Source organism: Piliocolobus tephrosceles, chromosome X (assembly GCF_002776525.5).
Source record: "Piliocolobus tephrosceles isolate RC106 chromosome X, ASM277652v3, whole genome shotgun sequence".
NCBI lineage: Eukaryota > Metazoa > Chordata > Mammalia > Primates > Cercopithecidae > Piliocolobus > Piliocolobus tephrosceles.
Window position 1 is genome coordinate 80774974 of NC_045455.1, and position 15729 is coordinate 80790702.

Sequence of the window (15729 nt, forward strand, 5' to 3'; positions counted from 1 at the left end):
GCTCTTACCTCAAGTCTGGACATCCTAAAAACATATTCTACACAAGGGCCAGAGTGATTTTTTTTTTAAAAAAATCATCACTATCATGCTTAAAATCTTTCACAGTCTCACTGTGGCCTTCAGGATAAAATCAAGGTTCCTTATGGCACATAAAGTTCCCTCCCTGAGCTTGTCAGTTTCAGCTTCAGAGACTCCCTGCCTCATGCATTTTACCTAATTTAGAACTACTGTAGTTTCACACAGAAGTTAATCTTTTAGCATACGTTTCCCGCCTTCTGCAACAACTCTCTAAATAATTCTAAATGTTTAACTTATTTTTCAAGACTCAAGAAAGGAAATACCCATTCTAATAAAGGCTTTCCAGAATCCATGTTATTCTAGGACCATTTTTTGTGTTGTAATGGTTTCCTTTCTATATTTAGGTTAACTATTGTTTTTTTCATTATCTCTTCTCCTCTATAACTTCCTGGAGGGCAGAATTTTGATCATATGTATCTTTTTACTCCAAGAACTCACCATTATGTCTTACATAGAGTTGACATTCAATACTTGTATTTGTTTTGGTGGGATAACCACATTCACCTGAGTGAAGTTTGGATCTGGCATCAGAGAATAAGGGTCCAACAGGTCCTTCCAGGTCTTGTCCTTATTTTGTGTGATTCTTGACATTTTCTATTCTAATCTTCTATTCTAAGAGAAAACAATTGACTTGTTTTTATTGGACTGATGACTTGAACTGGTAGAACATATTCTACTAGAATAACTATTTGTAAATTAATTGCCATGTAAACACTTGTCCTTAGGGCTAATTGTTTAAGTATTTCTATAGCTGCTATTCTGGCTCTGCAACATCAAGTCATGGAAACAAACTAATTAAATAAAATATTTTCAGTATGCAGAAAGACTTATTGATCCTTCTGTGTAGCACTGCGCTAACTGTAGTGGCAAAATCACTTTTTAAACTTACGTTTGAGTAAGTGGCAAAGTCTTTCAGAGAGAGGACCAGGACACACTTAGGTATGGCAGTGACAAGGTAATGAAGAGCTCACTCTTCCTGCTCTCCAAGTTGCTAACATCCATAATTCGGTACTAGGAAAACTGTCTTGTTTTCTCGCATTTTCCCTCAAATGTGATCTAACAAGATGACCCATATATTTTCTCAGTAGGTGATCAATATCCTCATTCACATGCTTAAAACAATGATGAAAACTTAGTCACCTCCATATAGAAAAATATGGTCTCCTGGTAAGTTAGTTATTTATTGCCCTATTCTCCAGACTGGTAGAGAGTATGATTATAAATTTGTAGAGGAATTAGTTTATGATAAATTCTCCATACAGAGAAAAAAGTAGGAAATCAAAATGGGTTTCAACTATTACACTGTATTAAGAAAGAACAGATCTTATGAGTACGGTTTGTGAAACAACTGACCATAAAAAGGGTGGCTTTTATTCTTAAAATTAACAAAAAATGCAAATTATATATGATTTATGGTTGATGTCTACTATTGTGTAAATATGTTTGTTTGTCCCCTCCAAAACCCAGGTTGAAATTGAACCCTCAATGTGGCAGTATTAAGAAGTGGTGCCTTTAAGAGGTGACTGGGTCATTACGGCCCTGTCCTCATGAGTGAATTAATCCTTTTGTGGATTAATGAATTAATAGGTTATCATGGGAGTAGAACTCGTTGACTTTATAAGAAAAAAAACAGAGACCTGAGATAGCATGTGAGTTCCCTCGGCCCCTCACACGTGATAACCCTAACATGTGATGCCAGGTGTGGCCTCAGGACTCTGCAGAGAGTCCCTACCAGCAAGAAGGCCCGCACCACATGCAGCCCCTTGACCTTGCACTTTTCAGTCTCCATGACTATATAAAATAAGTTTCTTTTCTTATAAATTATCCAGTTTCAGGTATCCTTTTATAAACAACAGAAAATGAACTAAGATAATGTCTAATAAGCATGGTTGAATTGTGTCTTTTTATTATATTTTTAATTTACACAGTTTGGTTATCAGGGATGTTGTTACAATTAAGAGTGCCTTATAGTGTTTCATACATGACAGAATCGTGGTTGAAGGGGAACATATGTTTATGGAAATAAAAGAAATATGGATTACAGTAAAATGTTTGCACACTCTAAAAGGACCTGTAGACTTTTTGAAAATAATGAAAAGAGGCAAAGAGGCTCAATATTCAAGATGAAGCTTTTATTTATTTTTATAACACCTTAACTGATTTAAAAATTAAGTTAGAAATTTAAATACTTTAGCTTTTGTAAACAATAGGCATGTATTAATGTTGTCTCTAAGAGCATTGTGAATTCTATGTTTGAAGCTGAATGTGAATCCTTTGGGTATACTATTTATGACTGGGAAAGCAACTTCCTCATTCAAAGAGAGAAAAAAGACTCATAAGGCTTTTTCAACATCAAATAGCTTTCACTAAACAACATTTTGATGAGTTAAGTGTGAGTGAGTCAGGGACATATGGATTAAATTTCCCTTGAAATACACATGGGTTTAAAAATTAAGGGGAAAATCCTGAGCAAAACGCATTTTAGAGAATTCAGAATGTTTAAGAGATATTTCCCCCCTAAATACAAGTATCAGGTTGAATAACTTCTAGTTAGATTCTGTAACTAAAATGAAATAAAAATAAATATGGAGGAACCTTTAAAAAATACTAGTTTTGTTGGAGACAGAATGTTACATTCACCATTTCAGCACTGCAATGCACAGAGTTAGGCTTAAGCAGACGAATTTGAGTCTATCTGCACCGAACATGCTCTCTCCCATAGTACGTATTCCAGTCACAGTTACAACAAAATTTTCTGTGCTACTGGCTTAGACTCTTAGTCTTTTTTAAAGAACATATTCTTAGACAAACTCTTAGCTTTCAGAATTCTGTAGTTTATTTTAATTACGTTTTCCCAGAATTTTGAGCTCTTTCTTCTCACATGCTGTATATTTTTGTTTTATTCTCCTTTCTAGCTCAGTTTGCAGGAAACATTCAATTTATATATAAACAACTTTGCCTCTGGTATCTAGATATTCGAAGTTAGGACACTGAAGGTCTAACTGTCAAGCTGATCATTTCAACCGTCTACTTTAATTTCTTAGGGAAGATACATTATCTGCCATAACTTCCTGGTTATTTGAGTTACCAAGAGGTAGTGGTAGCAGAGCTAATTCTCTTGAGGACTTTTTTTCTATCACGATCTGAGTACCAATGTTCTATATATTTAGTAGATATTCAAAAGATGTTAATGGGTAAGTAAATGGGCAAGTGAATGTAGTCAAAAAGACGTTTAGGGAGGTAGAAATGGTCAGCCTTAAGAAAAATTCTACATAATGCTCCCTCTTCCACCTGCCAGCCCTGTTTTCACCACTGGATACCTGATTTTGTTTTGATCAAGTAGAACAACAGCTATAGAATGTGTATAAAACCTAACCCAGTTTACAAGAAGAAAAACAGTTTGAAAATATATTGCCCTCTAAAAATCAGGGAAGGTACAACTGGGAACTGTCATGAGCAACAAAGTGGGTCATGAAGGAGATGACTGGCACTTCAGACAGCCTTTTAATAGATCTCCTCCTTACTTCCGTATTTTTCTCATTCTTAATTTACATAATTACTTTTCTGAATTTTGGATTCTTGGTAAGTGTGTGTGTAAAGAAATATAAACCTACCATTATGAAAAACACAAATTAAAAATAAATCCAACTCTTACATTTGAATACTTCTTCCCTGTGTTGCTATCTCCCTGCACTAATTACTTTAAAAAAAAAAGTAAAAAAAGGTAGTATTACAATCCATTGGATATAGAACACCTTTTCTATTTGCTAAATTTTTTTTACAGTAACAGTACTTGTGGTATTTTGACGTTATAAATTGGAACTTACAGAAACATTTAGTTAAAATGACACATTTACCAGAAGCGGAAATGCAATAAAGATTTGCTTAACTTTAGGTGTTCCTATCCTGGAAAATTCAAGTGATGGCTGAATTGAAATTCAGCTTTTGATATAATTACCTTATACCAAAAAACAAAAGACAAAACAAAACTTATTATAAGCTATTGAAATTATTTGAATAATTCAGTTAGTATGGGCAGAGAGTCTGATAATTTGAGCCCCCAAATATTTATTTCAACAGCTCATAAGTTTTGGTTTGTCTTTTGTTTTTTGATATAAACAAATTCAATAATTATCTACATAATATTTTTAAGTGGGAACCTTTGAGGGCAAATAATTGTGTTAGGAGATTTCTACACAGTTCAAAGCTACACAGTATATATGAATGCTGTCTTTAAGGGTTCTAGTCTAAAAGGACAGAGAAAACATGGAAGAACATCTACAATGCAAGGCTTTATGTGGTATGTGTCTTAAGAATGATACAATCAATATGTTGTGGGGTGGGTATAATAAAGTAAGACAGATAATAACATGTCTTGGGGAGGATACGGAGAAATCAAAACCCTCACATGCCGCTGATGAGAATTCAAAACGGTGCAGCCTCTTTGGTAAATAGTCTAAAAGTTAAACACGGAGTTATTATTTGACCCACCAATTCCCTTCCTATGAATATACCTAAGATAGATGAAAACGTATGTCCACATGAAATCTTGTAAAATGTTTACAGCGAATTATTCATAGTAGTGAAAAGGTGGAAACAACTTGAATGTCCATCAACTAATGAACTGATATATAAAATGTGGTGTATCCATACAATGGAGTAAGTGCGATAAGAAGGACTACATGCGGCCGGGCGCGGTGGCTCATGCCTGTGATCCCAGCACTCTGGGAGGCTGAGGCAGGTGGATCACGGTGTCAGGAGATTGAGACCATCCAGCTAACACGGTGAAAACCTATCTCTACTAAAAATACAAAAAAATTAGCTGGGCATTGTGGCAGGTGCCTGTAGTCCCAGCTTCTCAGGAGGCTGAGACAGGAGAATGCCGTGAACCCAGGAGGCAGAGCTTGCAGTGCGTCAAGATCATGTGCCACTGTACTCCAGCCTAGGCAACAGAGTGAGACTCCACCTCAAAAAAAAAAAAAAAAAAAAAAGACTACTTGACAAAATATGGAAAGGGCTTGATGACACCATGCTAAGTGAAAGAAGGCAGACATTAAAGACTATCTATGATTCCATTTGTATAAAATGTCCAGAATAAGCAAATCTATAGAGACAGAAAGTAGATCAGTGCTTGTCCAGGGCTGCGAAGGAGGGAACAGGAAAATTGGTGAAGAAAGGCAAATGGTAACAAGGTTTCTATCTGAAGTGATGAAATATTTTAAAATTGATTTTGGTAAGAGTTGCATAACCCTGTGAACGAATATACTAAAAAATCACTAAATTGTACAATGTAAAAGGGTCAATTATATGATATGTGAATTATATCTCAATAATGCTACTTCCAAAAAAATGCTAATAAAAATATTATGGAGATGATATGATTGGCCAGTGAATATTTCATCAGTGTTTTAAATGGGTCTTAAAAATGGGTAGGGTTTTTAACAGGAGGAGATGGGAGAGGGAGTGGAACAGAGAAATAGGAAGGATATTTCAGGTGAAAAGTTCGCACATTAGTTTGGATATATATATATATATATATATATATATATATATATATATCACCTAATAACAATATATATATTGCTATTACTAACAGCATATGTATATGCAAACAAAAAATAAAATTATTACAATTTACAGAACTGATCATAAAGCATAAAGAACCATCATTATCATTAACTCAGAATTCCCTAACTTAGTAAAATTACTAACTTTCAGAAGAAACAATAAGGAACCTATATAAATTCCAATTCCATTATGTAAAATATTTCTATTGTCACTCAGCATGTGTGACAGAACTACCATTCTAAAAGAAATGAAATACCTTTCATTGGTGGGATGTCATTTTTTCAATTTAATTAAATCCTTCACTTATCAATTTATATAATATTGAGTTAATCCTGAATTTCGGTTACTCAATAGTTATTTGAAGAAACAACTTGCTAACGTTCAAATTAAAATAGGTAATCAAGATTTTATATTAAAATTCATTGAATTATACCAATTTCAATGTTTTCAGTAAAAAAGTAAATTGAAATCTTTAGTCACATATGGGATTTAGGTACTAATTCACTTTGGCGAATCACTACAAACTAAAAATGCAACTAAAGTAAATTAAGTTAGGTTTTATTAATATAATAATTACTTTATTGATTGGCATATTTCTATATTATAATCATATTAGCCATTTGCTACAGTAATACATAATAAATTGGGTAATTAGTAGTCACACACATTTAACTTGCCTCTTGAGACGAACTGCTTAGGAAGAAAGGGAACTAAAAGTGAAACAGAACATTGTATGACATTTAAAGCTTTAGAATTTTGTGGAACATTTTGTCTTTATTACAACTAGAAAACTCCAAACAAAACGGAGAAAACATAAGAAAAGGTCAACATTTAAGTAAAATTGTACTAAAAGCAGTCTATTTATCATATTGTTTTTAACTTACCAGATTGATTTGGACCACACATAGACTACCTATAAGCAAAACTAAAATGAATTATTATACATATTCAGATACTTCCAGTGTAATGGAACCAGTGTAAAAATTGAGTTATAAACAGAAGATGTCATTTTTACATCATTTTAGAAGAATCTTCAATGATATATACCTACACACACACTCACACACACATATTCAAATGTACTATTTGGTATATTTTAGTTTAAACCACATACTATGCATTTCTAAGGAAATACATTATTTTGCATACTTAACGTTATGCAAGTTACTTAATCTCTTGACCTGTTTATCTTTATTTCTAAAATTGGTGTTAATCATTTCTACCTTATTGGGTTGTTGTTTAGATTAAGTGGGTTACTGCCCACAAATCTGTCTGAACACCTATCCTAACCCTAGGCCTAACTCTTTTTTATTTAGAAAAGCTCACCATATCCATTTGTCAGTATTTTCACCTATAAGGAAAATAGTTTTAAAAACATGAAAATGTAAATGTACTCAAGAGTAACTGCTATTAAACAGTTCTCAACAGGCAGAAAATATAGACTTTACTTTCACAGAAAATGTTAAATCTATAATAGCAGCATCATTTATATACAGAAAAAAGCTGGTTTTGATGTTTGGCTCCTAGCACTTCATGCCAGCTATTCTTCTTTTTCTCTCTCTCTTTTTTTTTAATAAACTGAAATTGATCCTATCTTTTGAATTAAAAAAAGAAAAGAATTAATCTTAACTAAATTAGTACTTTTCTCTAAGTTTTCTGTACTAATTAGCATACTTTCTTCTATTTGAATTTACCTTAGTATTACATATTGGCAAATCATAATGCATAACTGCTTATCTGTATGCCTATGTCAACAAAACAGAGTTTTGTAAATAACAGGAAAATGTAGTATGTTAATCAACAGATTTAGGTTTACCTTTACAATTATAAAAATGATGTATTCTTTCATATATATTCTAAAAATCTAAGAACTGTAATTACTTTTATATTTGTGAAAGTACATTTCTTATACTAATAATATGCAAGCCATTTCATTAAGTTGTCATGAAAAGATAAACCTGTAATTTTTATCTCAGAGACTGAAATAGGCACTTTTTACTTTATGTATTTCTGAGATAGCAAATAAATATGAGATTATATTAATGTTATATACAGATTTTAGGATTTCCTGGGTTTGTATTTTTTTATTTTATGTTTATTTATTTATTTATTTTGAGATGGAGTTTTGCTCTGTTGCCCAGGCTGGAGTGCAGTGGCATGATCTTCGCTCACTGCAAGCTCCACCTCCCGGATTCATGCCATTTTCCTGCCTCAGCTTCCCGAGTAGCTGGGACTACAGGCGCCCGCCACCACGCCCGGCTAGTTTCTTGTATTTTTAGTAGAGACGGGGTTTCACCATGTTAGCCAGGATGGTCTCGATCTCCTGACCCTGTGTTCCACCCAGGCTGGCCTCCCAAAGTGCTGGGAATAAAGGCGTGAGCCACTGTGCCCGGCTTGGGTTTTAATTTGGATTTAAGTCTCCTGTAAGGGTGACATTTTCTTTCGGCAGTGTAGCTCTGTCAGGCTACTTAGAATGACATGTTATGAATAAGACAGACATTATTATTAATGTCTTACTCCAATTTTCATTTCTGCAACAGAGATAACCATGATTTGGACAATAATTTCTTAGGGCAAAAACAGTTACGTATTGATGTAACTGCATCTTTAACCAATAGCTGATTTCTTAAACTTAAGAATGCTGGCTTGTAATAAAGTTCTAAAAGTGAATTTTATGTATGTAACCTTGTAACTATTATGTTAGTCTCGATTAATAGGCTTCAGTATTTACAAAATGAATCTATTCTTATAAAATATGCAGAATATTTCTGTGGCCCTTCATAAAACATCCATCCCCTACTTCTTTTCCACTGCATTCAAGGTTCAGAGTATATTTGTGGACTGCTGTTTTTAAAATGAACTCTACAGAGTAGGCAGAGGATCTATACTTTAGGACAGCTGTAACACACAAGGATCCTGCTAGAAGAGTATGAGTTAGGACCAGGTAGATTACAGATAGGAACAGATGTGCTCAATGACAAATCCGTTAAAAGAAATTAGAGGAGTCTTGATTCAGTGAATTGGTCAGAAGCCATATAATTTGATTTTTAAAAGTTTATTTCAAGCATATTTTCACTGTTCTTTAGGTGTTTGAACTTAACTTTTTTGGGGGCTTTTTTCTTATAAACATAAATTAATATTAATAATTAGCTACCATTAAAGAAGAGAAATATAAAAAGGTTATTAGTCTTCGTTGAATTGTGCCACTGGCATTACTGGGCAGTCTTACAATAAATTTCAAGGGACTATGCAAATCTGTATTAACTAATTAATTATCTTCAGTAGGAACAAAGGACCAGGGAGTCAATCTGAACTGTACAATTATTAAACATCTCTGCTAGCATATATGAATAGGAAAGACAACACATAAAAGGGTCAGAAATGACATTTGTGAATTTTCTATGTTCTTTAAGATGAAGAATGAGACCAGCAGAAAAGAAAACACATCTGTGGGCAAACAGAATCAATGACCTTCAGTAGCTTAAATTTCCAAATGGCCTCAGATAAAACTCTCTGAGCTACTAAAACAAACCACGAAAACAACAAAACCTTGCCGGGCGCGGTGGCTCAAGCCTGTAATCCCAGCACTTTGGGAGGCTGAGACGGGCGGATCACGAGGTCAGGAGATCGAGACCATCCTGGCTAACACGGTGAAACCCCGTCTCTACCAAAAAACACAAAAAAATTAGCCGGGCGAGGTGGCTGGCGCCTGTAGTCCCTGCTACTTGGGAGGCTGAGGCAGGAGAATGGCGTAAACTCGGGGGTGGAGCTTGCAGTGAGCTGAGATCCGGCCACAGCACTCCAGCCTGGGCGACAGAGCAAGACTCCGTCTCAAACAAACAAACAAACAAACAAACAAACAAAACCAAAACTTGAACATTTACTTAAGAATGTGAGGCAAACATTTGGTCATAGACTTAAGAGTACATTTAAATAGAAAAAAATAGTTTTTATAATACAGGAATGTTAATAATATAGAAATATCTAGGAACTAGCATTAGAGTAAACTTATTAAATATTTTCTTTCTTAATCTAGAAGAGGGAGAATAATGTGCTGTCTCCAGTTTACAATTAACAGTAACATCTTCTCTTTGAAGATGAAAAGAGAACTCTTTCAACCAATAGAAATAAATCACTAGAGACTTTCATAAAGCCAGATAATTTTCAGTTCCTTGCAACAAGAGTAATTTTGTGTCAAGAATTATAAATATAAGTCTACCTCTCTATTGCCACCTGCCACCTCAACCTTGTGTGGGCTGCAACCTTGTGTGGGCTGCAACTAAGACTCAGCTACTTTCTGAGACTCTGAAGCAGGAGTTTTTAAGGTGAGGTTGGGGATATAACTGCATGGACTGGTTTTCAGGGGTCAGTGATCACTATGACATTGTGTACAGAACTGTATGTGCCTCTTCATGAAGACATTTGCTTTCATCAGATTCTCAAAGTGGCTTAAAACCCAAAAAAGGTTATGGGTGAATACACTAAGATATCCATATCCCATCTGGTCACTGTAGAATCACATCCAGAATTGATCTGAGACATATATCACGACAAGATAAAACTGAGGCAGTAGGGGAAAGAATATCTGCTGGTGGCTTAGCAATGTGAGGCTACAGAACAAAACAGCAGTGGAGAGAGACATTCTTTAGAGTGACAAATGGGAGGAAATGGCAAATTCAATTGGCACCTGGGTGAAGGACCTATTGGCTCTTAAGAGTGTTGGAGATACATGTAAATCAAAGAACCTGTCATCCTATCCCATTTCCCAATTATAATACAGACACTCAGATGTGAGTAACTGATACTATTATTATTTCTTCTATATAAAAAGTTGCTCTTCATTACCTAGAAATTTGATGATATTCATTTATCGCCAGTAACATACACATTACTTTGGGGTCTTGTCTTCAATATTAGAAATGAGATAAAGTAACTTTTTAACATTCATGTGATTGAGCATTGTTACAACCATTGGCACTCATTCATTTACTAGGAGACAGATTTTGAATTCAGTAGCTTTGTGTTTATTTACAACAAATAGGAAAAACGTATTTTAAAATTTACCTGCAAGGTTGTCAATTTCTTTCTCCTGTAGTAGACTGACTGCATCATCGTCTCCTTCCAGCATAAGTTCTGTCTCTGCATTCTGGTTCACTATTGCTTGACTTCTGAATGTTTTCTTTGACTTTACTACATCTTCTTCCGTGCCTAATCACAATGAAAATATAATAATTTAGGTTATTATGATTGTTTCTGCTTATAGTAGGTATTATAAATAATTGATTGCTATATGATAATTATATGCTGCATTTACATATTACTTTACAATTATAGAACATTGTAATCTTCTTTACCTTGTTTGGTTTTTGTGAGAAACATGGGGTGTGAGGAGCTGTAATCCTCCACCCTTATTTTAAAGATGAGGAAACAGGCAGAGGAAGCTACATGCATTTTGGAGGAACCCAGCAATTGCTAATGTTAGAGAAAAGAACTCTACCACGTCTTAGGATTGGAAGATCCAAGTCTTAGGGCTCTAAGATCAGTGCATGTTGCACAAAAAGTCTGTACTTCACCCCACATTTATTTTCTTAAAATCACACTATTTTACATAACACACTTTATCTTAATTAGCTAATTAGCAGATCATTTTTGAAAGTGGATGAGATAGGTATGCAGAAAAAAAGAAACCATTCATATGTGAGGGGAAAAATTGATTATCATTGGAAAGTTACAGGAAGGCGGAGTTAGAAATGATGGAGACATAAAAGCTTCTTCATAATATCTATTTCTTTAGCAATTAGTGAAATAAATGCTGGTTTTTCTGAAATGATAGCCTTATTTTGCTATACATAATAACACAAAAAGCTGGCCGGGCGCAGTGGCTCACGCCTGTAATCCCAGCACTTTGGAAAGCCGAGGCAGGCGGATCACGAGGTCAAGAGATGGAGACCATCCTGGCTCACACGGTGAAACCCCGTCTCTACTGAAAATGTAAAAAATTAGTCAGGTGTAGCAGCGAGCCCCTGTAATCCCCGCTACTCGGGAGGCTAAGGCAGGAGAACGGAGTGAACCCGGGAGGCGGAGCTTGCAGTGAACCCAGATCGACCCACTGCATTCCAGCCTGGGCGAAAGAGTGAGATTCCGTCTCAAAAAACAAAGACACACAAAAAGCCAAAACCAAAACACATAAAAATAAGCAGAAAAACTGAAATATTGGAAACATTGCAAGATTTGACCTGCAATTAATGTGTAAGTTAGAAACGAATGCATCTGAATCCCTCAAGAATTTGACTGCTTAACAAATATTTTCATAGTTACATTCAGACACCTGCTTTGGCAGGTGACAATTAATATGAAATTATCTGAACTGAAAGCAACTTTTATACATGCATACACCACCCACACCCACACAAACACCACACACATGAAATACTTTTATTTTATATCACTTGAAGCTGAAATTCAGTTTAGAAGAAAGCATTGTAATTTACTGTGTTCTGTATTAGGATATAGTCTTCAAGGAGCAGCATTAACTAGGAAAATGTCTTCATATCTCATTTGGTGTGGTGGATATATTGCTGGAAATGGGAGCCTTATAAATCAGTCATATATGGTGTCGTATTATATTTTTAGGGGACATTATGGTGTTGGAACATAGACAATGGCTCTCCAAAGGATGTCATGCCTTTGGTCGAAAGTTTACAATACTTTTGGTCAATTCACCCAGGCCCATACCATAGAACTTCCAACAGTCCATTACTGCCTACTGATGTTTGCTCAACCATTGTGCTGTTGTTGTTTGAGACAGGTTCTTACTCTGTCACCCAGGCTGGAGTACAGCGGCATGATCACAGCTCACTGCAGCATCGACCTCCCAGGCTCAAGCAATAATTCTACCTCAGCTTCCTGAGTAGGTGGAACCACAGACACATACCATAGACGCATTCCACAATGCCTGGCTACTTTTGTTTTTGGTAGAGATGGGCTCTTACCATATTCTCAGGCTGGGCTTGAACTCCTGGGCTCAAGTGATCCTCTCACCTTGGCCTCCCAAAGTGCCGGGATTATGTGCATAAGCCACTGTGCCCAGCCTCAACCATTTTCTTGCAACTACATCTGGCTGTCATACAACTTGCACTGTAAAATAGTTAGCTTTTATCCTTTTTCTCTTTGCATTTTGCATACTTCTTTTTCTTAGTGAATACAGGCCAATTCTGTTTGCTAAAATATGAAAAAATTGACTCAAAGGCCACCAGAGTAAAAACACATGTTGAGGAACGTAGTCACATCACAATACCATTACAGAGTGTCACTGGCTGAGAGGTATAGTCTTGTCATCCTGGCTCCTACTGGATAACCACATTTACAGCACATGGTTAATACATACCATAAATGTATAAAGTAATAGATTGTTAAATAGATATTTTGATAAATACTTTAGAGATAAATAGTATTACAAATCAATGCTACATTGGAGGGGAGGGGAATTAAATGGGTTCCATGTGTATTGTTCTTTCACTGGCCCACAGATAATTATTATTTCTGGAATAAAAGATTGGGGATAGATCACTGAATGCTTCAGAACCTTATCTTAATTCTATTTGATTTTTGGTGATATAAAGCCAGCAAAAGAGTAATCTTCTGAGGGTAGCTATCTTTATAACTTGTTTGCTTCCTGGGCAAACAGAAATACAGAGCTTGCATCATTTGAGAACAAAAGAGGCAAACCCAATGATTAATAATTCAGAAATCTCTCCTGAGGTCTTCTTAGCTATATTTCTGGACTTTGCCTGAATACTATTAACTGAACATTTCTCTTACTGAGCTAATTGTCTCTTGCTCCTTCTCCTCCTCGTATTTTGGCCAACCATGTACTTTAGCAGAAATCTAGGAATTCATCCTGCGTGGTGACTGCCACGGCCCTAGTTCAGGCCATCAGTGTTTTTGGTCTAGAGGGTGTCAACAGTTGCCTTACTCACAACACCTTCCATATTTTTGTCAGAGTGATTTTTGTAAAACACAAATAAGTTGAGGATATTTTCCTATTAAAATTATTCATTAACTCCTCCCAATCAAGTACACCTAAAGCAAGACTTAGACTGGAGGTTAAAATCCAAACTTCTTAGCATGGCTTACCAAGGCCTTTTATCCTCTCATTACCAGTTCTGTGTCTTCACCACACCCTTCTCAGCAATATTGGACCACTTATAGCTTCCAAAATATGTCATGCTTTCACATACCTCTTTACCCATGCTAACGTTATTCCCTCTGCAGGGTATGTTACTACCTTTCCTCCTTGGCCTGGCTAATTGCTACTTGCCCTTCAAAACTCACTTCCTTTAGTTGCCTTTCCTAACAAACCCTACCGCACGTTCACAGCTTACACATAATTCAACTGCACTGTATAGGTGTTACCTATTATGTGTCTGTCCTCTCCACTAGGCTGTAGTCCCATTTCTGTAGCTTCAGTGCCTGGCGCCCAGCAGTTGTGCCACAAACATGTGCTGAACTGAAGTTCAAGTTCACCCCACCACCCTATTCCCTTCTCTGATTTCTTAAGAGCACTTGTAGTAGAGGACACAAACAAATGGAAGAACATACCATGCTCATGGATAGGAAGAATCAATATCGTGAAAATGGCCATACTGCCCAAGGTTATTTATAGATTCATTGCCATCCCCATTAAGCTACCAATGAGTTTCTTCACAGAATTGGAAAAAACTGCTTTAAAGTTCATATGGAACCAAAAAAGAGCCCGCATTGCCAAGACAATCCTAAGTCAAAAGAACAAAGCTGGAGGCATCACGCTACCTGACTTCAAACTACACTACAAGGCTACAGTAACCAAAACAGCATGGTACTGGTACCAAAACTGAGATATAGACCAATGGAACAGAACAGAGTCCTCAGAAATAATACCACACATTTACAGCCATCTGATCTTTGACAAACCTGAGAGAAACAAGAAATGGGGAAAGGACTCCCTATTTAATAAATGGTGCTGGGAAAATTGGCTAGCCATAAGTAGAAAGCTGAAACTGGATCCTTTCCTTACTCCTTATATGAAAATTAATTCAAGATGGATTAGAGACTTAAATGTTAGACCTAATACCATAAAAACCCTACAAGAAAACCTAGGTAGTACCATTCAGGACATAGGCATGGGCAAGAACTTCATGTCTAAAACACCAAAAGCAATGGCAGCAAAAGTCAAAATTGACAAATGGGATCTAATTAAACTAAAGAGCTTCTGCACAGCAAAATAAACTACCATCAGAGTGAACAGGCAACATACGGAATGGGAGAAAATTTTTGCAATCTACTAATCTGACAAAGGGCTGATATCCAGAATCTACAAAGAACTCAAACAAATTTACAAGAAAAAAACAAACAACCCCATCAAAAAGTGGGCAAAGGATATCAACAGACATTTCTCAAAAGAAGACATTCATACAGCCAACAGACACATGAAAAAATGCTCATCATCACTAGCCATCAGAGAAATGCAAATCAAAACCACAATGAGATACCATCTCACACCAGTTAGAATGGCAATCATTACAAAGTCAGGAAACAACAGGTGCTGGAGAGGATGTGGAGAAATAGGAACACTTTTACACTGTTGGTGGGATTGTAAACTAGTTCAATCATTATGGAAAACAGTATGGCGATTGCTCAAGGATCTAGAACTAGATGTACCATATGACCCAGCCATCCCATTACTGGGTATATACCCAAAGGATTATAAATCATGCTGCTATAAAGACACATGCACACGTATGTTTATTGTGGCACTATTCACAATAGCAAAGACTTGGAATCAACCCAAATGTCCATCTGTGACAGACTGGATTAAGAAAATGTGGCACATATACACCATGGAATACTATGCAGCCATAAAAAAGGATGAGTTTGCATCCTTTGTAGGGACATGGATGCAGCTGGAAACCATCATTCTTAGCAAACTATCACAAGAAGAGAAAACCAAACACCGCATGTTCTCACTCATAGGTCGGAACTGAACAATGAGATCACTTGGACTTGGGAAAGGGAACATCACACACTGGGGCCTATCATGGGGAG

The 15729-nt window shown here is 36.0% G+C and overlaps 1 protein-coding gene across 2 annotated transcripts in view; it reads right to left on the reverse strand.

Moving 5' to 3' along the window:
- Nucleotides 1-15729, reverse strand: part of NBEA (neurobeachin) — a 743995-nt gene that overhangs the window by 219937 nt on the left and 508329 nt on the right. For both annotated transcript variants that reach the window (XM_023208811.1, XM_023208812.1), the window contains exon 40: nucleotides 10711-10854. In XM_023208811.1, coding sequence (XP_023064579.1) covers nucleotides 10711-10854 — 144 coding nt within the window. The remainder of the gene's footprint in view (nucleotides 1-10710; nucleotides 10855-15729) is intronic.